The sequence below is a fragment of the Gavia stellata genome, chromosome 2 (genome assembly GCF_030936135.1).
Source record: "Gavia stellata isolate bGavSte3 chromosome 2, bGavSte3.hap2, whole genome shotgun sequence".
Lineage (NCBI taxonomy): Eukaryota > Metazoa > Chordata > Aves > Gaviiformes > Gaviidae > Gavia > Gavia stellata.
Window position 1 is genome coordinate 31,064,819 of NC_082595.1, and position 26,358 is coordinate 31,091,176.

A 26,358-nucleotide genomic window follows, 5' to 3' on the forward strand; every position below is an offset into this window, starting at 1 on the left:
TGAAAAAAATAGTATTAAACAATAGGAAAAAAGCCACTCCTTTTTAACCCACCACATACTGCTTTATGTAGGAACAATGGAAAAATGTGACAGAAATGTATTCACCCATTCCTACCCATATATCAGATAATCCCAGCTACTCAGGACATGCTCGTGGGAAAAATATTGGCAGTATCACAGCATATGGAAGTGGAAATAAAAAACATGCAGTATTTTCAATTGCAGTTGGGAGGCCTATTTCCTGGAGTCTAAAGATCATGTTGTTTTATCTGTTTTCCTTTAGCATAATGTACATTATCAGACTTTCATAACTTCAGACACCGGCAGAAAGCCCTGATTTTTTGCCAATGGTGACATACCCACCTCAAAGATAAATGTGGAAGTCAGAATGTCTGCCTTATTTCTGTTTGCAATTTCCTTTCCATAGGAACATGCACATAATATAGTTCCTGCTAACAGATATTTAAAACTTGGCTAGCCCTTTTTCACTTATACCAGTTCAACCCCACTGGAGGTCCTCAGGGCAGCACAAACAATGGAGAACAGACTTCCAACACCACACCACACTTGTTTTGGCCAAAAACTGCTTTTCCTAACACCAAATTATTCATGTTAAACATACTTGGTAGGTCTTCTGCTTTCGTCTACAAACAGAAAGATGTCAGATTCTGCATTAAACTGTATTACAAAAAATGTACACCAATACATTCCATGGGGGGTGTGGATTTTCTAGCTCATGTCAAAACTGTGAAGTACCAGTGTTAACTTTAGCAGAGCCCCAAAATAATGAGTGCACAGTATTATTTACCTGGTGTAACTAGCTTCATTATCAATTGGTGAAAAGCTGACTTAGCTTCAGTTTCATGCTCAGAAGCATTAATCAGAGAAAACCTAAGTTGCATGGCACCTTTGAGACCACTTCAGTTGTAAGTCAATGGATGAACTTACACATACATAGGTGCATTGTTTTAGGTACGACATGAGTATAGAACCCAAATACTCAGAAAACAGGGGCCAGCAGAAACCTATGGATAATGCTAAATAACAGTACCTAACCATTTTTTTTCCCACTGCTGTGCTTGCTGAAAACTGGTAACAGCAACTACATAACAGTTCGAGGTGACTCACACAACTGACAGTCACTGGTGTAGAGCGCAGTGGAAATTTTGGTCATTCTGAAAGAAGATACAATGGAGCAATACAGGAAATTCCATACTGAGAGGACAAAGTCAAACATTTGTTCTCTTGCACATCATAAAAAGTATTTTTGGTTACGAATTACCACTGCAAACAATTTTCTCATAGATAAAACTAAAAATGTCTCTACCTAAAAAGCTTTGAGAAGGGCCAAAACCCCACAAACCGTAACTAAAAGGCTTTCTCCAAGTCCTCTTCCCTTCAGACTTGCAACAGTCCCCTTATTTTAAGACAGACCCTCCTCTTGGTCAATCAATTCTGTTTTGGTGGAGAACACATCAGCCAGCATGTGCTTTGGGATTTCAGATCCCCGTACTTTTAACGTGTAGCAGGCATTCTCTACTTTTGCCAGACTCTGTTTCAAGGTATACAGCTTCTTAGATACTTCGTAAGGTCCAGTGTTGCCAATGAAAGTAAAACCATCATAAATCTGACGTAAGAACTGGCTCAGTTCAAAAGGCGTGTCTATGTCACCATTTCCAACACTGCTGATGCATAGCCGCATCAGCTCTCCAGTTAGATCAGCCACTCCCAGCAGGTAATCTACAGGTGTTACCTTCAGGCTCCAAGTGTGCGGTTGTTTATCATGGGAATTGGTGGTCTGAGGACAGAACAGAACAAAATCCAGTACAGAGAACTATGAAAAAGCAGTCTCTAATGGCTTAAATGCACACTAACTTATCTAATATAACTAGTAATTAAAAACATTCCAGAAAATTAAATTGCATGGCACTTCCACACAGTCTGATTTCAGAAGTACTAATCTCCTTCCAGCATACCAGAAGGTATGAAAGCATCGCTTCCACTTGAGAAGTGATTTCCATTCTAGCAAGCATGATAAACACACCCTGCTTCTACCATCTCTATTTGCAAACAGAATTATTACGGTTTTGTACCAATATTTATTTGCAGTTGCTCTTTTTTTTTTGGCTGACAGATCTCAGCCTAATAGATTTAAATTTTCCCTAAATGCTCTGTCCAAAGCTAGCAAAGCAATCAAGAATCAAAAAGAGTCTGCTTTATGAAAACAAATCATAAGATGTTGTAATAGTATCTTGAATTTCAAAATATATTTTCTACAATAAGCTGATAGGTACAGTTCTCATATCTGTTTTATATCAACTGAACTCATTAAGATACCTAAAAAATACTTCATGAAGAAAACTCATCACAAAGTTACAGGTTTGCTCCTATATCCAAGTTTCCAATACTTTTTATTGCCAAAATATTGGTAACTTGGGAGACAACACAGGTTTCGTTCTGTTCCCTTGTTCCCATAACATGCAGTCCACCCAAATTCACAAATCTGTCCATAGGCGTGTATGCAGGGTTTAACACCTTCACAGTTTGTTAAAACAAGTGTGCCACAACGGGTTTGCCTCTGGTAAGAACAAATGAACTTAAGCTAAAAACTTGGCTTCTTTGCAAATATCTTACCAAGAGAATGAAAAAAGAATAAAAAGTGCTTTACAGCAGAATCTCTTCAACAGAAGCAGACTCAGGAATTCATCTAAAGCAGTAGTGCTGTGCATTACTGTACATTGCATGTGTACTGCATGTGTATGTCTGTACATTACTACAAAATTGCCTTTTGTCCCCTGTAGACAATCAAACTGTACACAGTTTACTGCGGTGGGTGGCAGTAGTTTGTCCCTATGCAAAAAGTTCTATTTAGGACAGGGTAGGAGTATGGGCAAGCCAAGAAACAGTAGATGTGGTATTAGGACTAAGGTATGATGGGACACAAGCTTGTCCTCTGAGGGGAGGCATCAAGATCAAGTCCAGGAAAGTTACAAATGACCAAGCTAAGACATATGCAGTGCATTTTAACAGAAGCTGAATACAGTGCCTCTTGTGACTAGTTTAGTAAGATTTCATTCATGGAGTTCATCCTGCCTTGGATTCGTTTGTCTCCCCCAACTTTTGCTACATCACTATACACCAGTAGGACCTACAAGCAGTTCCAGCCATTAAAAATCCCTCTTCTATATTCCTTTGCTAGTATTTCACTATCCTGGATCCTTCCCCCTACCAAAAGGAGTTCAGTTTGCTCTGAATAAAAAGGATGTGAAATTTATAAAGTCGTATCCCACAGACTTAGTTTACTACTTGTTAAAAACATACTTTTTATTCTGACAAGTGAGTCAAAGCCCAAATGTATATCTAATACCATTCCACTAACTGGGCTTATTTAATCAGATACCAAAAATGTGACTAAGCCTACTCATTGCATTTCCATCCCAGAAAGATGTTTGTCATATGAGAAAAGAAAAACTTTTACCGTATTTGTTGTTTCTTCTCTCTCTTCTGCTGTAAATATTAGTTGTTTGTTGATCTCTTCAACACTAATCAAAGATCGTGTTTTGATAAAATACTGAAATGAGACTGCCTCAACATATTCTTGAAGTCCTGCAAAAATAGCAGAATAATTAAGCTAATGTTTCAAACTTTCCAGCAATGATCCATGCTCACAATTATTTAAGAAATCTTTTAAGTGAGACTTTAAGGTTACTAGCAAAAACTGAAAACTAAGATAGTCCAGAAATAGCACTGAAACATAATTTAACATAGCACGCTTCTGAAATACAAAAACCAGACCAAGAACACAGCAGATAAACATTTTCAAGTTTTTACTTCAACTGCATTTTTCATCCAGAACCTTCTGTAGTATCAGTATAAAGCATCATGTTACTCTCAGAAACTTACTGAAGAGCAGCTCCCCATAATGTTCCTCAGTACTGTTTAGTATCTTCATCAATGACATAGACAGTGGGATCAGGTGCACCCTCAGCAAATTTGCAGATGACACCAAGCCAAGTGGTGCAATTGACATGCCTGAGGGACAGGATGCCATTCAGAGGGACAAGCTCGGGAAGTGGGCCCATGTGAACCTCATGAGGTTCAACAAGGCCAAGTGCAAGGACCTGCACTTGGGTCAGGGCACCCCCCAGTATCAATACAGGCTGGGGGATGAAGGGATTGAGAGCAGCCCTGCGGAGAAGGACTTGGGGGTACTGGTGGATGAAAAGCTGGACATGAGCCAGCAATGTGCGCTCGCAGCCCAGAAAGCCAACCATATCCTGGGCCGCATCAAAAGAAGCATGGCTTCAAAAGGTCGAGGGAGGTGATTCTGCGCTGCTACTCTGCTCTCATGAGACCACACCTGGAGTACTGTGTCCAGCTCTGGGGTCCCCAGCACAGGAAAGACACGGACCTGGTGGAGTGGGTCCAGAGAAGGGCCACAAAAATGATCAGAGGGATGGAACACCTCTCCTGTGAAGAAAGGCTGAGAGAGTTGGGGTTGTTCAGCCTGGAGAAGAGAAGGCTCCGGGGAGACCTTATTGCAGCCTTTTAAGTACTTAAATAGGGCCTATAAGAAAGATGTGGACTGACTTTTTAGCAGGGCCTGTTGCGATAGGACAAGGGTAATGGTTTGAAACTGAAAGAGGGTAGATTCAGACTAGATATAAGGAAGAAATTTTTTATGATGAAGGTGGTGAGGCACTGGAACAGGTTGCCCAGAGGTGGTAGATGCCCCATCCCCAGAAATGTTCAAGGTCAGGTTGGACAGGGCTTTGAACAACCTGACCTAGTTGAAGATGTCCCTGTTCATTGCAAGGGGGTTGAACTAGATGACCTTTAAAGGCCCCTTCCAACCCAAACGATTATATGATTCTGTGATAATGGAGATTTTAAAATATGGCATTTGTATGATGGAGGATGCAGATTCCTATTTCACGAGTTCGCAAAGACAAAGGACACAATGCAGAGAAAAACACTGCAGATAAATTAAAAACAAGGAAGGCAGCTCACCTACCAAAAAAAAACCATAAAGAGAGGTTTCCTTTGTTTTATCTTATTAGCAACAGTAGATACTCATTTAAAACTGAATTTCCCACTTCTCTATTTTGTGGGAATTAGCAAACAGAGTCCTTAAAACATGCAGATTAGATGAAATGCATGTTCAGAACAAAGCATCTGTTGTTACATATGGCTCAGACCAAAAAAAAATCAACCAGACAGGGCTGTGATGTCCAACAAGAGGAATATACTGAACAACAACTCTGTCCAAAAGAACTTATACTCTAAAAATAAAGCATGCAGGGAGACAAAGGGAGTTGCCACAATTACCTCTTGCTACCTACTTAGCAGATGGTGATTTTCTGTATGCATTATAGCAAAGGTGAGATCTAAAAAAGCTTGAATGTTGAAGACAGTGATTTCACAGGTTCTGTCAGTTACTCCTTATGTGCAGAGAGCAGATTTGGGGAAAGCATGTGGGAAAAGTTCATAAGCAGAAAGCTGAAGTTGGCCCTATTGGTAGGAAAAAAGCAGAAACAAACCTGGAACAAACAGCCATGGCATGACTAAGCTAAAAAAGGGTTTGCAGACAACATCAATGCACATGTATATCTGACCTACGGACAGAGAAAGTGCCAAAGGAGGACATTAAAGGAACAAACTAATGTGACAGAGATGGTTCTAGCAGAGCCATTCTGAGCCATTTTAAAGGGATGGTTTCACTTCAAGAGAAGCAAAGAGGTGACACTGCCGCATCACACTGCGAGAGGGCCAGGATTAGACAATAGTTTTGCCAGTGAGTAAAGTGAGAAAATGTGGAGGTACCCAAAGGTACCAGAAGTAGAATCCTGGTTCCATTAGAATAATCTTAAAATCCTCAACTGACCTATACAGGGCCAGAGCCTCAGCCTACAGAGATATGCAGGAAGCAGCAAATTTAGACTTCATCTGGATCAAAGAAAAAGTCTAAATCAAAAAGAAAAGAACATAGATTTGAATAACAGATGAGGGTGGAATTACCCCTGAAAAACTAGAGGTTACCTCAAGAGAAATTCAATTGTAGAAGGCTTTCCATGTTACAATCACAAAGCATGATGAGTAACCTGCATTTTTTCCTTTTAAATATGTATTTGCCAGGTGAGCGGAGGCAATTCAGCAAGGCAATTCAGCCTGCACCCTTTATGCTTCTGTGCAGCAGCAGTGGGAAAAGCAGAATAAACATCCAGCAACCAAAGCCACACTCAGCACTGCTGTTCAAAAATCAGAATGCACACGGGGAGCTGCAAGTCCAATTAAATACAATAATTTAATCAACTGAATTCAGGTAAAGCATTCTGGGCACAAGCAATAGAAGAATACTAGATAAAAGCTACTCAGGATCTTCTAAGATAAATAACTTCAGAAAGTGCAGAGAGGCAGATTTCATCACCCATTCTTTGCCTGACTTACTCTCTGACGTAACATGGCCAGTAATTCATTATGAAATTTTGGCTTTTTCTGTGGATAAGCTGTAAGCTACCACATACAACAGCACTCAACATGGCAACATCTGTGAGAATCTCTCTCTGCTGTCTGTGGAGAAGATTTATTACATATGAAGAATCAAGTTGGCATTTTCCCAAGTTCTCAGATCAAATCAGCTCTCAAACTTTTTGTTAAACAGTTTTCTCAATCAATCATAACTTCCAGTTTCAGCTCACTTCACTTTACTACTTCTCCACACAGGTTTTATCTTTTTCCAGGACAATTGTTTGGCTCCTTATAGGAGCTCCTTATAGGCATACTTATATGTATGTATACACACACACACATTTTTTGCTTCCTCCCGCTGTCCCAGTCTAGCTGACATGTTCCACTCTTCTCCTCACTCCTGTTTAACGCCACCACGCGAATGTTGCACACACAGTCTGGTTTGTTATTTACTGTTACCTTTTCACAGTTCGGGAATCTATCTCCCACTAGCTACAAGTAAGCCTTACAAAACCTCATTTAAAGTTCTTACCATTACACATAGACTGGTAACAAATCCTAGTTACAACTACTTTGCAAAAAATATGAGTAGCTGACTTTTTTTTTCAAGTCCTTCTTTCAGAAGTAGCTACAACATGACACTTCAATGACCCAAGACCTTGAAATAAGGTGTTTCCATGTGCAGGTAGAAGGATGTTTAAACATGTTGTGGTTTAGCTTAATGGTTAGGACATCCGCTATTTTCAGCAAATAATCCCCAAGGTGAAAAAACCCATCCCATTTCACTACACTATCCAACAATACCTTTCCCCTTATGTTCTTGTTTTGGATTTATTCCAAAATTGGCTTATTTACAGATTGAGCTGCCAGTAATGGGATAGTTTGTAAGACTGCCTTTTATGTAACTTATTTTTCTAGTACACGGAACGAAAATCCCAGTTAAAAGCACTGTATTATTTCTACTAGCACTTCTTAAAATTAAGATGTAAGGTAAAAAAATGCATAAGTATTTTCATATTTTATTACATTTACTCTATATAAATAGCTTGTACTAGTGACAAGTTACAGTGACCCAGTATAACAGCTTCCTTCTGTATTTTGAAAATTTGTTTTCTACATAAGAACTACAAAGTTACACTGAGGTAACTTCTGAGCACATACTATCTATAAAGGAAGAGATTTTGTGCCTGAAAGCTTGTGCATTTTTTTTTGCCAGCTGTATCAGCTGATATTCAAGACATCTATCCTTATCAGCATATGCAAGCTCTGAGAAAGAACTGTTAAGCAGTTTCTCTAAGAAACTTAGCAAGAAATCAGGTTTCTTCAAAAGAACAAGTCATTTGAGCACTCAATCGAAGAGTCAAATGAATGCGTAAGGGGTAGCAAAAGATAGTTCTACTTAAAAAATGAGTAAAAAATAGAAGTTCCTTAATTGCAGGAGTCAGGCTGGGGCAAACAGAGATCTAATTCCACCCGAGACGTACATGCATGTGTGCATAGAAGTTTTAACCCAGAATGAAAGATCAAACAAGAGGTGAAAGTATCCTCATAAAATTTTGTTTACTTAATTTCCTCCTTTAAATATCTGTTAAACAGTTAAAAAATGGGTTAAAATGGATTTCACGCCTCTCAGTTCTTAAGGTTAGCAATGCCAGTGCTACCTGCCATCTTCCCAAACAAGCTTCTTCTCTCCCTATTTCTTCTCAAACCCATTTTCCTTCTATCCCTTCCTCCTCTTTCTTTCCTCTTTCTCTTTATCGTTCACAGAGCAGCCTGTGCTGATGGTTAGGACACAAGCAGATGACAGCCTGTGTTCTCTTACCCAGCTCCTCCCCTAAACTGTGCAGCAGGAATCACAGGCGAAGTGCAGCCAATAGAAAGATGGTAGGAAAATACACACAGCAAGTTCCTTCCAGGATCACTATATGAAGGGTGGGCCACATCATTTACAGGGTGAATCATGTGAAACTACCCACTTGCAAATTCATTACAAAATCAAAACAGCACAGCCACAGCTCTATCTTATCATCGTGTTTAGGCTGGCAAGTTACACTCTCGTTAAAAAACAAACAAACAAAAAACAAACAAAAACCACAAACACAAAAAACCACACACAACCCAGAAAAAAAAAAAAAAAAGAGTCATATTCTTGTGGAAATCCCAGACAGAAGAAAACCAAAGTTAAACTGGAGGGCCCTTACTACTAAGCTCTGCAGAATATGGGGAGGATAGTAGATTTAAAAAACCCACTTCTACAAGCATATTGATCAATGAAGAGGAGAACTGGTGAAATAAGCAAATAATTAACCAGGTACATCAACTGAAACAAGTACAAGCAATAAATATAAAAGTATTAATACACTAATTAAATAATTTTGCTTCAGAGTCAGTGTCCTATTAAGATGAAACTGACAACTGATACCTCAGTCTTTTCCATTTATGTTCTCTGCAGACTTGGCAATGATTCCTTAGATTCACAGGTCTCTTTCCATGCACAAGTGATAAAAACTTCAGTAATTAAACTAAAACTGAGGCTGTGAAACAATCCAACTGCTTGTTCACTGTGAGCATGAAGTCAAAGGTTAATTTTATAACTACACCAAAAGAGCATAAATCCGGCTATCCTCAGAGACAGGCATGTTCTGAACATCCTGTTGTGAAAATGTCTTAAAAGAGTAATTCCACTCAGGCATGAATTTTATAAAATGGGACTAACTAACAAATACAAGTAAAAGCACTAGAACAAATGTCCATAAAAGCTTACAAATTTTGGGGGCGGTGGGGGAATCTGTTTCTATTCACTTCAAAAGCTGAGTCATTGTGGCAGGTAAGGGGACGAGTAGTCTTTGAATTTTTAAGGGAACTGGGCAGAGAAAAAACACAGCTAAGTCCACATCCACATAAACAAACTGCTCCATTTTATCAAAACAGTTTTGAAATTACTTTAGTAATCAGTAAAAACCCAGATGTGAATATTTGTCAGAAAATCTTATTTTAAATAACCTTGAACTGATTAATGATGGAATATAAATAAAGAATGTATATTATATCTAGCAGTGATTTGTCTAAACTGGTTTACTATTATATCAACAATTGAATTGATGCAAATTTCTCGTATTAAGCCCTGAATGCTTTGCTGATTAGTCAATTGCTACTTGACACATCTATGACCACCAAGAAGTTCTGTCCCCTTCTAGCTGCCTGTATTGAAGTGATGTATTTCAGATACTGAAGTGTTAATATTGTTTGCACTTTGTTTAAAGTTGAATACACAGCAACTTTAGGGAAAAGGTAATCCCAAGATTAGTCTGTTTTCCCAATAACTACAGAAACAAATATAGGTTCCCTATTCAACAGGCATAGGTGCCTGTAAGAGTTAAATTATTTCCCCAAACAGGCACAAAAAACCTGCAGAGAACTGCAAAGAATATTTTAATGTCTCATTGCAGAGAACAGTTTAATCGAGCCTCTTTGTTATTGTTATTAGAAACATGTGTACATATGACAAATGCTAGGTTTTTTGCAGATGACTCATAATGGATGAGAAATTCACAAGCTTTCATTTTGCTCCTACTTGACCTGAGGCATGTACCATGGTTACTTCTGTACCCAAGTTTTTTGTTCTGAAGGGTGGGGTTTTTTGTAGCAGCAATGTTCTACATGAGTTCTTAGAAACAATCAAAACAAACCCAAACTATTCCTGTGACAAGTAGTCCTCCTGATCTTTTTGACTACCTCCAATTGCCTTGATAATTGATACAGAGTTTCAAAAGTCATTCAGTTGGATGGCAAATTTTACACTAGTGCCTTGAGGGTAAGTGTTCAAGATACCAAAGAAAGGTTGGACTTAATGATCTTAAAGGTCTTTTCCAACCTAAGCAATTCTATGATTCTATGAAAGGAAGCTCTGACTTAGCCAGGATGGTCAATGATCAAAGAAGGAATAGCACCTAACACAACACAGCTTCTTCAGTTCAAACCCCAGTGAAATGTCTCCTCAAGATGGGGGAGATGCCTGTTGGGGCAACAGCCCCAACTCACTAGCACATCAGAAGTACCAATGGTGGCCATTTATCCTCATAAATATAGATCTGGTGAGATGGTACAAAAGGTACATCACCACTCACCGCATGACTGCAAAATGAAAACCTTATCATGATGCACTATACTAGTTGTTTTCTGGAATGAAGTTCCTCTATGACACATTCTCCTGTGTGATTTTAAACAAACAAACAAAAAAGGTTCATAGATTTTTCTTGGTCTTCTCTCATGTTCCACCCGCACTTGGTTCCTGTAAAGGCGGGAGAGCTCTGGTCTGTGAATGACTGATGTTAACAGCTGCAGGGTCAAAAAAAATTCCTGAGCCAGAGCACAAGGTCTGCTCCATTTGCTAGATATGAAACTGATTTAAAAGATGACAATCTGAAACTAGTGATGTTGTTATGTAAACAACAGCAGTATTTGCCATAATAGTACTGCAGGACTTTAGGACAGTTAAGTCTTATGTTAGAACTAGGAAAGGACAATCTTTGTTGGGCCCGATCCACAGCACGCATCTTTAATGGACTGTATATAGCTTCTCTTACGGAGTTATGCTGCCCTCAACGGCTCCTGCTGAATTTACGGCTTATGCTGAACTCAATGGCTCGTTCATGGATCAGCTGATAATCAATGCTCACATAGTGCATGCACTGTTTGGTCATGTCTGAGTTCACATTCACTTTCCCAGGTTTAAGTTTTTGTGTATAGACATACAAACCCTGAAGCACAAAGTAAAAAGTGAGAAGCTTTGCAGTTGCTGATTTTTCACTTTCCCTGGAAGAACCTAGAAAAAAGGCATGAACCAGAAATAATCAAAGGGTAGTGAGATGCAACAAGCTGAAGGTATCAAGTTTCAAATAAGCAACTTGCAGGGTGAAGAAAATCAGTTTCACAAAGTTTGTTGGCACAGTTGCTGATGTGGTAACATCAGAGAAACAGAGAAAGTAACAAAACAGAGAAACGAAGAAATTAACAAAATTAGATCTGATAAATATTAGCTTATTCACCACAAATTCCATTAATTTTCCAGTATAATCAGGAAACTTTGTTTCCATTTCTGGCATTTTACCTCTCACCCACAACAGCAGAGAGATGAACTTTAATTCTTCAGTTACATCCTGTTCCTGTGTTACTATGTTTTCCCACCATCTTGCAGAAACATGATTACTTCCATCATGGATAGCTTTCCTTTCAAGTTTTAGGTGTATTCAAGTCTTTTCCCGGGTGAGACGTTTACAATTCATGATACCTTCCTCATGCAGTAAAAAGCTTTTCCTTTGTATCGCCAACCTACGATTAAATATGCCACCTATTTTTACCACAGTTTTTAAACTTTCTTAAGAAGAAAAAAATGTCCTCCTTCTGCTGTTCCTGATGTACAGAACAGTTCTTTACCTTGGTATTATTTCAGAAATACATAGGTGTCTACAAATACAAAGGTGGTTAGCACAGCTCGAGTATGAGATGTTCTTTCCATATTATGAGTGAAAAAGTTGAGAAGAAAAAACAGGTAACGCAGAAATCATTGCCTGGATAGTTCCTTTAGTTTGTGTTCTAATCCAAATCTTTCACACAATATAAAAAAACCCAATATTACTTAAATAATCAGTAATATAAATCTGGCCTGTTTGGACAGACCTCACTCATCTCCATAACATTTCCTATAGCATCATGTCTGGTGGTCCTACAAACTGCAGTTTAAAAATGGTATTCTAGCACAATGAAAGTATTTCCTTTTCATCCAGGCAGACTTAACTGACTTTGTCCAATCCAGCAATGCAGTTTCTTGCAGTATGATTACATGCCTAAAGTGAGTCTAAATGGCACAAGGCAGGAGACAGAAATAAGCTTCATTATATCATTCTCTCAGAATACAAATAGTGCCTGCACAAGATAAATTATGTGTTAGACTGCGTCAATGCTGAACTTTCACACAGAATTTCCCGCATCATCATCAGCAGCAGCAGTCACAGAGCAATAGTTTTGACAAGGTGCTGACATTTTACAGCCTCGTCATCTAATCCTATTGAGAGCAAGTGCAGACATGATAAAGAGCTAATGAGCTGCTCTGTGCACACCACTCCATTCACCACTGCTGCTAGCACAGGCACACAGCAAACAGAAAGGTCAGCCAACAACGCTCTAGTTGCATCTACTATCATCACTCTACGCCACACTACTGAAGAAGTCCCAGAAGAATTACGAGCTCCTCATTCCCTATTTTGTCTTATGTATGGCTATCAGCTGTGAAGATAATACCACACCTATACTTGCTCCTAGCAGAATCTAATGACCTCACTGTAAAAACATCAACACGTAGTTAAAGCTATCACTTCGAGAGGTTTTTCAGTCAAGCTGTCCTATAGAAAGTAGTTTAACACCTCAAAAGCCTTAAAACTCTCTCACACGCCCTTATTCTTAAGGGACAAAAAATTGAGTAACACTTCAAATAGCTAGAGATTCCATTTAACAAAATCATGTTAAAAAGATACTCCATTCAGTCCCACACAATGCCAACCTATCAAGCAACTTTTGATAGGATTCCCTCTGCATTACACAAGTTTTGCATTTACGCAAAGTAGATTTAGAACATGCTTAGAATAACTCCATAAATCCTAACATGTTGCAGGAGACCCTCTTTTTTGTCTTTAAGGCTCATACAGGTCTTTCCTGTATACTACTGATATTTTCCATAGTATTTCAGAGTTAAATATATATATATAAAAAAATACCCAAGCACACATATATACATATATAAAAACCTGAAAAATGTGTTCCTCCCCTTCATAAATTCATACAATCTTTTTCAGTCCTTTTCTTGCACAGCGTCTCACAATAATTTTAAAGAAACAGTACACATTTCCTCACAGGATATATAAGGTACACACTGCAAAGTGGGGCAAAGGAGCAGGAATTCTATATTACAAATAGTAAAGCTTTAAAAATATCAACAAAGCAGAACGTTCTAACATAACAAATGAAGAGCTCTACATTAAAAAAAGGACTTCATTATTTCAGTATCTCTTTGTTTGCTTGTTTAATCATCCCCTGGGACAATCTGTACTGTTAAGAAACGTGTAGAAAACAGTCATCAGTTTTTGTTGTTGTTCAATTAGTGCTATACTCAGTGTTTGAGCTCATGCAAGTGTCCTTTGGGGAAACGTCCTGCGTGCCATTAGCACTATTCTTAATGAGGGAAAGCATGAAACTCCTTTAGTGCTCTGCCAGAATTGTTTTATCTTCAAGTCAAAAGAACAACTGCTTGGAGTAACCCCAAAAAAAGCATTTAACAATTACAAGTGGCAAACAATATTCCCAAGCATTATACTCATTACACTCTTCTATTTATAGGCTAACAGTTATTATACTGAACAAAATATGTATTAGGCAGCTTTATTATGCAGACAGTCATGGTTCCCCAGTTAAGGCTGCTATGATGGTTTCCATTATAAGGCCAGTTTTGATCCCTTTTACTCTTTCTGTGAGAGGTAGGGTGGGGAACAGGAGGATGTTTCATGTTTGGTTTCAAGACAAAGGAGAATATTTTTAGGAAGTTTGAGGTTAATTAGACATGCTGCTTTTGAGATATGGGACATAGGCGTTTATTCTTTTTTGAAGAAAAAAGCAGTTTAATGGCAATGTTTTTGTTCATAAAAAGCTTTTTAACTAGTTCTCCAGAATTTCTTTAAAATACAAAATCAGAATTGAAAACTAGGTGAAAGGAAGGTCAAGACTTACAGCTCTAGGAAACACATAAAGACAAAAGATCTAGCACTTTTCCTAGCTACATTTATTTTCAAAAAGGCACGCAAGCTTTTTCCACTGTGCAAAAAGCAAAGCAACAATTAAGGAACACTAGACTTAAAAACAAAACTAAAAGCAACATTCTTAACTGTTATCACTCCCAATTACGGTTCTTCATAAACAGTGGGGGGCAGGGGGAATAAAGCATTTCCTCTCACAGTTGCTCTTTATCTAACTGTCTCCTCATTCTTCATGTCTCTAGGATTTTATGTCAGCTTCATAATCCTGACATCAAACATCTTCACATCTCTGACACCTCCTTGATCCTAGCTTCAGCACGATCAAGATCTACAAGTCTTCAAGCCTGCGTATTCCTTTTTTCTGTGATTCTGTGATTTTGCTATCCCAATGACTAACTGGAGAGTGAAGGATTTAATGAACAAGGTAAGAATAAAGCTCTCGCTAAGTTTGCATTTCATACTTGTCATACACACGAGCTCATTTAAACAATGCCTAAAAGCATTCCCTGTCTTCTCAGTGACACATGCGTATTTTCTAACACGCACCCTTACAAAAACATGCACAATGGACACCAGCTGGCACAAACTCCCCTCACAGAGCAGCATCATGTAGAAGAGCTAGAATTTAAGTAGACACTGTGGATGACCTACAGAAATGGAATGAAGGCAACTTATTTCAGTTGGACTTCATATACAGCCTTCTTAAGGAGGCAAGAACTACCTAATTACAGAAACAATGGGGAGATCTCAGGGCCAGGCAGTATTATACAACTGATGAGATTCCACAGACTTGCCACTTACGTCACCTGAAGAGAAGAAAAATGTAAAAGTACAGCCATTCCCAGTTCTAACTCCAAAAAAGCAATGAGGGGCTGTGTATTTCTATCTTTTAGTTCTGTTCACAAAACTGAAGAAACTGTTCAGGCATTTGTTTGAGAGACTGCACACCTGATTGCTGGAAAGATGGACAGCAGAGTCAACTTCTCCTCCCCCTTATTATTTAGTGTACTAATACCTCTTTGCTGTCCTTTCTTTTTACCTAGAGTGTTCAATAAGATTCATTCTCTTAAGCTGTCTTAAGACTGCGGTAAGAAAATTCTTTAATTCTATGACAATCTCACTCCAAGTCCCATGCAAGTGTTAGGGATGTGCTGTTGTATATACATGTGTGCAGTTCTGGGCCCCACAATTTAAGAAGGATGTGAAGGTCCTTGAATGCATCCAGAGGACAGCAACAAAGCCAGTGAAAGGGCTGGAAGGAATGTCCCGTGAGGAGCAGCTAAAGACTTCGGCCTTGTCTAGTTTGGAGAGGAAGAGGCTCAGGAGCGACCTCATTGCTCTCTATAGCTTCCTGAGGAGGAGAAGTGGAGAGGGAGGTGCTGGTATCCAGTGATAGGATGCATGGGAATGGTTCAAAGCTGCACCAGGGGATGTTTAGACTGGACATCAGGAAGCATTTCTTTACCAAGAGGGTGGTCAAACACTGGAACAGGCTTCCTAGAGAGGTGGTTGATGCCCCAAGCCTGTCAGTGTTTAAAAGGCATTTGGACAATGCCCTTAATAACATGCTTTAACTTTTGGTCAGCCCTGAAGTGGTCAGGCAGTTGGACTAGATGATCGTTGTAGGTCCCTTCCAACTGAAATAGTTTAGTCTATTCTACTGTAAAAGCTTTGCAGCTCTGGAGGCATTGAGTCAACATACACATGCAGCAGGCCTCTAACTTTCTCTACTAGAGGTCTATAGTAATTTGGCCTGCTCTGCAATGGATAAATACATCTTAGTCATTTTAAGAGACTGAGATTTAAAACACTGGGGAAAAGTTTTAGAAATGCTGAATTGTTTCTGATAGCATATTTTCAGTTGTTTTCTAAAGAGTTTATTCAGGTCCATTTTGATATTAACAGATACATTTATGCAAGTCAGAAATCGATTATGCAGGAGAATCAGTGTAGCTGACTATGTATGAGTATTTGCCAAATACACAAAGCAAACCTGAACAGGATTTTTTTCATTAATTTCTTTATTTTCAGGTTGCTATGGCTAGCTTAAGTTTATGTATCTTTCATATAAAAAAAAACCCACTAACTTTTCAGGTTGGAAAAGATGTAGTTTTTAAAAACAAAAACTAGTATTTTTTTTTTACTCAGAGGAGACACTCTGGAAGTAGAAACCTAGCATCAGGTTTGCTCACTTGCTTTATAAGACATGGGTACACACAGAAGTTATCATGCAGTAAGTTTCCATATGTCTGCTACGTAGACGTACTCTGTTACGTCTGAGATGAACGCAAGCTAATACCAGGCAAGCTGCCCCTCAGTAAAAATAGAGGTGGCTATGCCTCTTTGAATTTACCCACACAAAGCCACATACCAAGAAAATAGAGACAATTCAGGTGAAGCAGCTGATGCAGGGTAACTGGTTACCCCATAACAATTTTGCTCACATGGCAAGGCTGATAGCTTGTACCATGACATCTCACAAGGGTTCATGAGGTAGCAGACCTCAAATGCTGTTGTTCTACAGTGTTATATGACTCACACGGGACCACAAACTTGAGGGCTTATTCAGACAAGGTTTACAAGTCTCAATGAAGCTTTCAACAGTTTTTGTTCATAAAACTGAATGCAAGGATTTTCAGCTTTTATAAGCAGTACTTAAAATGAAAATCCAAACAGATTTTCAGCATGTCAAGATATTCATAACATACTTGGACTAGTATTGTTTACAGTTTGAGGTCATCTGTAGTGTCAGAGTTTTGAATTATCTCTTTCTTTTCATTGCCTCATTACAGTACTAAGCTATAAATAGCAGCAAGACACACACAGATTAAGTGGCTCTTTAAGAATAACTTCTTACATTTAATTTGAACAACCAAACGCACCACAGGTAAGAGGACTGTGGAACTGAATTAGAGCCACTGAAGACTAGCATGGCAAGCTCCTTCTGGTTCAGATGTGTCAAACTGAGCTTTCACTTAAGAGCTGTCTCACTCTTAACAAACTTAAGTTTGTGTAAGACATAAGTACAAGTTAACCTGTGCACTGTTTGTTTTGTAAATTACACAGATGTATTTGCTGCTGGTTTATCAAACCAATCCTATGGACATTTTTAAACAATTAAATAATTCAAGGCAAATCTTCAGTTCTCCTCAGCTGAAGAAGTCTTGCCTGAGCAAGGAAATATATACAGGATTCCAAGATGTTTAAAACAAGACTGATAAACACAGGACACTTTTATGCCACGACCAAGATGTCAAAGAAGCAGTTACATATTTTACTCATGTGTTGCCACAAACAAGGCATAACAATTTTAGGTAAGATTCAGATTGTCAGCAAAGATTCAGCAAAGAAATATGATTTGACAGCAAGAGTCATGAAAGCACTGGGACTTAGTATCTCAAGGATGTTAGTAAAGACTGCTATTTACAGAGAGGAGCAGAAAAAGATGCAATTGAAGCAGATATAAACTCTGATTTAATGCTTGTAACACAGAGGCAGAAGCACATTCTGAGTCTTCAGAAGAACGAAAATGCTAATCTAAGGATTTTAATTCATGAACTTCATCAACTCAAAATGGGATCATTTCATAAGATAGTAGCTCCTGCTCTCCTCCCAGAAATTATAATCCTTCAGGTGGGGTAAATAAGTGTGTTGCACATATTTCTCTCAGTCAGAGAACACCAGCCAGTACATTTGTTAGAACTAGTCCGAACTTCAGATTTTGTCAGGGTCCAAATTTTTGTGGTTGTAGTCTCTCATTTAAATCTTCATTTAACTGCAGTGATAAGAAGACTGTAGGGCAATAGCCTCTCTAATACCAGAGCTAACTTTGCTAACAACAAAGATTAATCTGAGTCCTGATTTATAACCACAGAAACGTGACAAATTCAGAGCTGCAGCATGAAGAGGAACCACTGCTACATAAAGAGAAACTGAGCTTAGTGCAAAATAGCATACTTTCCCTATTTTAAAATCATTTACCTGGAGATATAGCTCTGTGGAACTGATACATGTCTTCTCCAATCAGTTCTTGTGCAACCTGCTTAATTTTCCGTCGGACAGCATCTAGCTTGATTTCAGATTCATTTAGTATTTCTTCCCCATTGGGAGCACTGCAATCATAAAACAGAAACTGAAAGAGCAGCTTTCAGAACGTGAGCAAACAGTTAAAAAATATTACACATTTTCTTTAACTAACCAATAAATTTTCAACAGTTTCAGGAAAAAGCAAAGCTGATATTGGAATGAGAAACAATTTAACTTTTATTGATACCTACTGCAGATTCTGAAATTCCGTAGATTCTTACAATGAAAATAATCAACCAGCCAAACACAGTTCTGGTAGCATGATGTTTATTCCAGACTAGAATTTTAATTAATGCTTAAGTAAGAACAATGAGAAACACTTGCAAAGGCTTTAAAAAAGTATTCCAGAAAACTAGCAGTATTTGCAGAAGTCCTTCAACCTCTTAAAAAAAAAAAGAAAATCAATATTTTGCAATACATTACAGTATTGCAAAATACAATATATGATCTACTTCTACATGTGATTTTTTTTTTTTAGGAAGTAATTATGGACTATGCTATTCAGCAACAGCTGAAGTATCTGATTCACAAAGACAATATATACTTGGCATTGAAAGTTTAGTTTATCTAATTTCCTTTAAACTTCCCACTCCCCCACCCCCAAATAATGTACATGGTATATTAGTTTACAGTCTATTTAAGGAACTACTGACAGACTGATCTCAAGAAACCATTTGAAAGCAAACAGATTTCTGAAAGTAAAGCCACAATAATAGCAAAAAGCAAAGGAGAAGGAAATAAAAATACAGCATGGAAAGCTTCCACTCTCACAAAAACAGGAATGTCTTACAAAACAGGAATGTCTTACAAAACAGGAATCTAAAATTCGGAGTAAAGAGGAGTTTTTTGTTGTTGTTCTGTCCTCTACCAGTTCCCAGCTATCTAGCCCCTGCAGTGGGAGTAGCTATTTAAAGTCAAGGCTGTAGCGGTTACTAGAATTATCACAATGCCTCTTTGCAGAAGACCACCAAGTTAAAAAGAAGGCAACTTCATAATCCCTATTTATAACTATTACTACTATGATAACTATAAGTAGCTACTACTACAGCAGAAATGCATTAATAGGTAACAAAAGATAAATTAAATTAAAAGAAACAGGGAGAGCTGGTCTAACTGTAACATGCAAGGCCAATGTTTGACACATACAGTAAATGTTTTATAACTGGAATGTGCATTCATTAGCTCACATCCACCCTAATGGACGTTTATGGGAAGTTAATTAAATTCCTCTCAATAGAACATTGCAGCTATTAATCACAAATACAGAGAACACTGCAAGGCAGCTTCTATGTTTCTATAAACACTTTCATGCTCAATGTGACTCACCTGGTAAACCTGTGGAGCAGAAATATTGTTCTTTTGCTTTCGATAGTTATATCACGACTGAGCTTCACAAGCCGTTCATATTTATCATGCCTGGTGTCAAGCTCCAGCTGAAATGCTGCAGAGTCAATCATTACAGTAACAAGCATGGTTATCATATGTACACAGCGTAGGGGAAGAGCAGAGAGCCTGTGCTATTCTAACTGCTTATGGGCCCCAGCCCCACCAGCCTTTTCCCAAGGTGGGCAGCGCAGCTGCCCCTGCATGGGGCACGGCTGCAGAGGCCACCACTGCCTACCACCTGCCAGAGCTGCAAAATTCATCATCAATACTACTTTTGTTTAGTAAGTCAGGTTTAAATATACATCAACCCTGATGATGCTTTAAGGAAGCCCGAACAATTTTAAGGTAAAATACTTGTTTTAACTAGTAAAATCGATCCTGCAATACTGCTGTTCAGGAAACCAACTTAAAATTTTCCCCAAATTCAGCAAGATAAATTAAAAAAATAAAACGCTACAATCATTAGTAAATAAGATTCACCAGCCTCTAAAACAAACCAACCAACCAACCAACAGGCATTTGACTAAGGCACATATACTGTTAAAACTGCACCATTTAGTAAAAAGAAAGTTCGCATTTCACATCTCAACTAGACTTGGCCAAAAGTCAAGTATTTTAATATCCCTAAGAACTAGAAGTGCTAAAGCAAAGTGAGATCAATTACTTAAAATAAGATTTCTGACTTACTGATGTAAATTCTCTCTGTCTAACTACAACAAACAGAGAGAAGAGAGGATGTGTATCTGGTTATCACAATCAAACTTTATGAATGTTTCAAAGATACCATTAACATTTTATAGACCGTTATTCCACTAAATAAGCCACTAACAGATAAGAAATCTAACACATTTCCTGCATAACTGTCTGAGGTGTTAAAGCATCCATGAGAGAAGATGGTGAAAATAAGCTAAAAGGTTACATTTTTTAAAGGGTCTGACAAGTGAATATCCTTTAGAAAACCATAGCAGTTTGCTGGCAAGCAAAGTTTAGATGAAGTTACAAAAATAACTATTTCTCATTGCCTTGATAAAAACTTGGTTCCTCTTATTTTGTTCTGCTCTCCTCAATCTTCTTCTGAAACTCAAGATAAGTCACAAATGCTCCTACCTATCTTGTAAATCTTTCACACGTCTGATTGGTGTGTCTCTTCCAAATTCTGAGAGTCCAGTCTACCACTAAATTAGAAGAAATTTTCCCTCAGATCATAGTGACAGGAACTTGAGGGAGGGTGACTGGTACTTTCCTTCCTAGGATGCTATATATGACATTTCCAATGACCATTTACAAATTTCATCTACCACGAAATTCACTATTCTGAAGATCTACACAATATTAGCAATGCCCTCGATCTCTTCTGGACAGTTGCGGCTTTTAGACTTTCACATTAGATTTTAAACCAGTTAGGGACTACTGGGAAGTGTTTTGTGACCTGAAGTAAAACACGGACAAATACAGTAATCTTTAGCCTAAAAGGATGCAAGAAAACCTACTGTACTGTTGCCTAAAATTGCAAAGGATTAGAACTTGGTGGATTCTCCAGGCTAACACATCAACAGCACACAGCCCTTTCCTCCACATATTCCACTTTAATGTCTAATCTATCACTGAAAGCAAAGATTCAGACTCTATTGATTTCGGCGGTGCAGAATCAGACCGTTAAAGATGACACTTAATAAATCTTAACCTTACAAACCAAGATACTACCCACTCTCTATATCACGGAGCTGACATATTTAAAATTTATTAAAAAAAGAGGTGTAACTGAATAATCCTTGGTTTTTGATTAATTATTATTTTAGAAGACATTCTCATTAATTTTTTAGAAATCTTTGGTGCCAACAGATAACTATGTCAATTCAAGTATAACATTTTTCCAAAAGGATGAAAAACAGCAAAATGTGTATAACTATTTAATTTTACACATTAAGTTGTTCAGATTCAGGCAACATACCTAGAAATAGTGCGCCACTCTGGTTCACCTTACACAGCTTGCTCAATTGCAAGCAATCTGGAGCACACCTTTTCTTAAGACTTGTGCCTGACATGGAGACAAAGACCACCAATCTCTCTGTCTGGGCCTTATAAGCACTAGTGCAATACAAAGAGTGGATCTCTGAAAAGCCGAATAAACTGTGTCCCTTATGTCCTTTCTGAAATTAACCAAATGCTGTTGACTGGATCTCACGGGAAAGGAGGGAAACAAGTGTTGTTTTGAATTTGAACTAATGGCAACCTTATGATAAACTGATATGCTTGAGGGTGAAAAATTGAAGTTGAAAGTACAGTTGCACTACTCAATTCAAGTGCAAGTGTATGTATGTTATTCAATATAAAAGTTCAGGGTTCAAAGTTAATTGTCTGCCAAGCTGACTTACACAGAAAAAAAATATCTGTTTTAAAGAAAGCAAGGAAATTATGTGATGTTGAAGTGACCATCTATAACAGCCATCCAGCTCTTACTTCTTCACCTTCCTCAGCTTCATAAAAAATAGAGGGGACAGGGAAAATTTTACACCAAGCATTAATCTGTACCCCGTATCACATCTCCTTCCTTCTTCTGTCAAGGCTTCTCATTTCAGAAGCTCAACTTTGCCTTGTTAGGGTTTGTCTAATAAGAAAGCTCAATTAAATTTACTGGAGTTTAAATCTGGTTTTGTGCAAAATCCTGTGAAAACAATTTGGCTGGAGGGACATTTACACTTGCTTATTTAAAGAAACCAAAATATAAGCTAATTTTAGAAAGGCACTCAAACTGAAATAAGTGTCTACATACAGGTCTATATATTAGTTAGCTAAACTCTTACTTTTAAAAGGTGCATCTATAAACAGCTACCAACTCACAAAGCAATGCATCCAGATTTACATTAAAGTAGCTTAGTTATCTATGCACCAGAGCTAAGATCAACAGCTAAGAGCGTTCTCAGTCTCCCCAAAGGTAGCCATCTCCATTGGTGAATGGAGTCAAATCCAGTTGGCGGCCAGTCACAAGCGGTGTCCCCCAGGGCTCAGTTTTGGGACCGGTCTTGTTTAATATCTTTATCGATGATCTGGACGAGGGGATCGAGTGTACCCTCAGCAAGTTTGCAGACGACACCAAGTTGGGTGGGAGTGTTCATCTGCTCGAGGGTCGGAAGGCTCTGCAGAGGGATCTGGACAGGCTGGATCGATGGGCCCAGGCCAAATGTATGACGTTCAACAAGGCCAAGTGCAGGGTCCTGCACTTGGGTCACAACAGCCCCAGACAACGCTACAGGCTTGGGGACGAGTGGCTGGAAAGCTGCCCTGCAGAAAAGGACCTGGAGGTGTTGGTTGACAGCCAGCTGAATATGAGCCAGCAGTGTGCCCAGGTGGCCAAGAAGGCCAACGGCATCCTGGCCTGTATCAGAAATAGTGTGGCCAGCAGGAGCAGGGAGGTGATCATGCCCTGTACTCGGCACTGGTGAGGCTGCACCTCGAATCCTGTGTTCAGTTTTGGGCCCCTCACTACAAGAAGGACATTGAGGTGCTGGAGCATGTCCAGAGAAGGGCAATGAAGCTGGTGAGGGGTCTGGAGCACAAGTCTGATGAGGAGGGGCTGAGGGAACTGGAGTTGTTCAGTCTGGAGAAGAGGAGGCTGAGGGGAGACCTCATTGTTCTCTACAATTACCTGAAAGGGGGTTGCAGAGAGGTGGGTGTTGGTCTCTTCTCCCAAGTGATGAGTGACAGGACAAGAGGAAATGGCCTCAAGTTGCACCAGGGGAAGTTCAGACTGGATATTAGGAAAAATTACTGAGAGAGTGGTGACACACTGGAATAAACTGCCCAGGGAAGTAGTGGAGTCACCATCCCTGGAGGTGTTCAAGGAACGTGTGGACGAGGCATTGTGGGACATGGTTTAATGGGCATGGTGGTGTTTGTTGGTTGATGGTTAGACTTGATGATCTTACAGGTCTTTTCCAACCTTGGTGATTCTGTGATCTCCTCCTCTTGTCCTCAAGGCTCAGATTTTGCATTACACCTCTGCAGATCTTATAGGTTTCTGCCATCAAAGGGCCCTGCCACCTTTTGTCTGGCTGAACACTTATGCAGTTTGCTTAGCATCAGGTTCAGCACAGGCAGGGTAGGGAGGGGGAACAGGAGGAAGGATGAAAAAGGGACCAAGTCATGAGTCAGGTGGAGCTATGTGAAATCCCACTCTCAGGACTTTATTGCACAAAAAGCAAAACACCAAGCTCTAAATGTATGAAGCATGAGTCCAATTAGTTTCAAATTTCTCCCCCAGAAAAAGCTGGTTTATTCCATCACTAAATACTAGCAATTTCCTAGCAATTTCTACACCACATGTTTTTATAATCTGGCTTTCCAAATGCTTACTTACATTTAAAAGATGTCATCAAAGCTGAAGATGGATTAACATTCTCTTTTTCCTCTCTTCTTTGACCATGTGGAAAATTGTCATGCTTTCGTTTTCTGAAACCACCCGATCCTATTAATAGGAGATGAACACACAAAAAACAGTATTTAAAAATAAAGTAGCTTTGCCAGCACATAAGCAGCATCACGATGCTGTCTTCAGAGCATTCCTGACTGTAGCCATATTTTACAGGACAGAATAAGGTATAACTGGATGAACCTTATTAGCAACTGACGTCATCTTCAAGTTAGCACACTACTTTTTCCACCACATTCCTAGCGAAAATAACAAAAAATCCTACCAATTTCAATGGATGAGTGTGGTAGGATCCCAAGTCCCTTTTATTTTTTTAATTTTTTATTTTTTTAATTGTAAGGTTTTCACACCCTTTTATGTTGCCTTTCTGCAACGGAATGGCTCCATGGAAATCCTTGCATCAGCAAGGGCCTACAGGATTAGACCTTCCCCCCTCCCTCCTTTTTTTCTGGAAATTATTTTAACTATTCAGCTTGACAGAAGTCATTAATACTACAAGTTTTTCATTACTGTAATTATTTATGTCATAGGTCTTCAGTAACCAGAAAAAGAAACAAGGCATAATTTAAGTAGACTACCATTATCCAGGTATACAGGCTTATCTCCTGCAGTGTAGCATCTTAGGACCTTACACTCTGCCCATTAACCAGTTTCTTCTCTTTTCACCCTGATATAGCTGTTCCCTTCAACTGGCCTTACGCGCCTCTTCCTTAGCCTCCCTTTTCAAAGCCTTACCCAGAACTCATCTCTTTTGGACTGTGTTTTACTACTGATTTACACTATAATGCTTCTTCCTTTTGTCCTTCCTTCACCTAAAACTGACTCATTGTGTCATTCATGTTTTAACCATTCCTCCCTCTCACTACCTCCTTTTTGTGACAGCTGTACACTTCGCGTTCCTAGCAGAGGCCAAAATTTGGCAAACTCTTACATACCAGCATACCTTTTTGAATATGTGGAGTTCTCTCAGTTTCCTTAAAAGAAGAACAAAAGGAAGCTACTTAAAAGTTACAGAAGAACACTGGATTTTAAAATGTTTCCGTTTAATTGTTTATTATCTCAAACCAAAACCAGAAGTGGGCGTAGTTACTTTCTAAAAGAGGAAACTGAATATCATTTTTTCCTTCTTTTCTGTTAGGACATGAGTTCAGGGTTTTGTTTTTCCTGTAGCAGTTGAAAACATTACAAACACAAACCCTGAAATAGTGCAGAGAATTAAACTCTCTGCAGTATTCCAAAAGTTGGGAACATCATAATGACCTACAGGAAAAAACAGGCCCTCCTGAAGTGGGGGGATAAGTGAGAGAGAGAGAGAGAAGTTCCACTAAATGACCAACAACTTCAATATGAGAAAACCACAGACTGCAATAACAGTAATTTAGCCTTAATTTAAAAAAAAAATAAATAAAAGCCTGCCTTCTTGTTGTGGAGCCTCCTGTCTGGCTGAAGGGAGGTCTGTGTGACCGCCTAGGCTAAACCAACACGCAGACCACAAAGCGAGTGCTGCGTTACTGAAGGGCAGTTACCACTACAAGCACTTCACAGGCCTAACACACGCTCGGCTTTTGGCTGTAGCAATTTCTTTTTTTGCCACCGAGGATGACGATTTCTAAAACTACATTCACAGACATATCTGTAGAGCCCAAGTGAGAAGGCAATAATGCCTCTGAAGAAACGGTCTGTCTCAGTGTAAGGGCAGTTGAGTGACACAGTTGAAGGAAACCAGTGGTTCACGGCAGAGGCTCACACCTCCGCCCCCTCCTAGCTGCAGGGCCTCCCTCCCGCTCTCGCCAGCGATAACTCCTCACGCCTTTGTCTCCTGCCGCCTCAGGGAGCGGAGTCGGCCCCTGCGGGCCCGCACAGCCGCCAGGCCCGGCCAGCTGCGGCTGGACCGCCCCTCGGCGGCGGCAGGCGGCACATCGGCCGCACGCCCCGAGAGGCGCCCGCCCATAGCCCAGCGCGCCAGGTGGCGGCGGGCGGCCCCGCTCCAGCGGGGAAGCGGCACCGAGCCTCAGGGGGCCGCGGTACTCGCCTCGCTCCGCTCCGGCGGGGGCGGCAGCCGCGCAGCGCCACGCACCGGGGAGCCGCCGGCTCCAACCGACGCCGGGCCGAGGGTGGAGGGGGTAGAGGTACGCGCGCCGCCGCCGTCACCTTCCTTGCCGCTCATCCCGGTGCCGCCGCCGA

At 39.6% G+C, this 26,358-nt stretch overlaps 1 protein-coding gene across 1 annotated transcript; it reads right to left on the bottom strand.

The window, feature by feature from the left end:
* Positions 1–26,358, bottom strand: TSNAX (translin associated factor X). Its single transcript, XM_059834770.1, has 6 exons — positions 26,326–26,358; positions 24,103–24,210; positions 19,686–19,800; positions 18,255–18,385; positions 3,479–3,606; positions 1–1,798 (listed from the first exon to the last, which is right to left on the bottom strand). Exons 1-6 carry the CDS (start codon positions 26,339–26,341, stop codon positions 1,424–1,426), a joined length of 873 nt encoding a protein of 290 aa, XP_059690753.1. The 5' UTR covers positions 26,342–26,358; the 3' UTR covers positions 1–1,423.

Bases quoted from the DNA above. Each gene is read 5' to 3' on its own strand.
- TSNAX (XM_059834770.1), bottom strand. The intron at 18,386-19,685 runs GTGAGTCACATT...TTATGATTGCAG, and splicing joins CTGCTCCACAGGTTTACCAG to TGCTCCCAATGGGGAAGAAA. The intron at 1,799-3,478 runs GTAAAAGTTTTT...TTCTGTCCTCAG, and splicing joins GAGAAGAAACAACAAATACG to ACCACCAATTCCCATGATAA.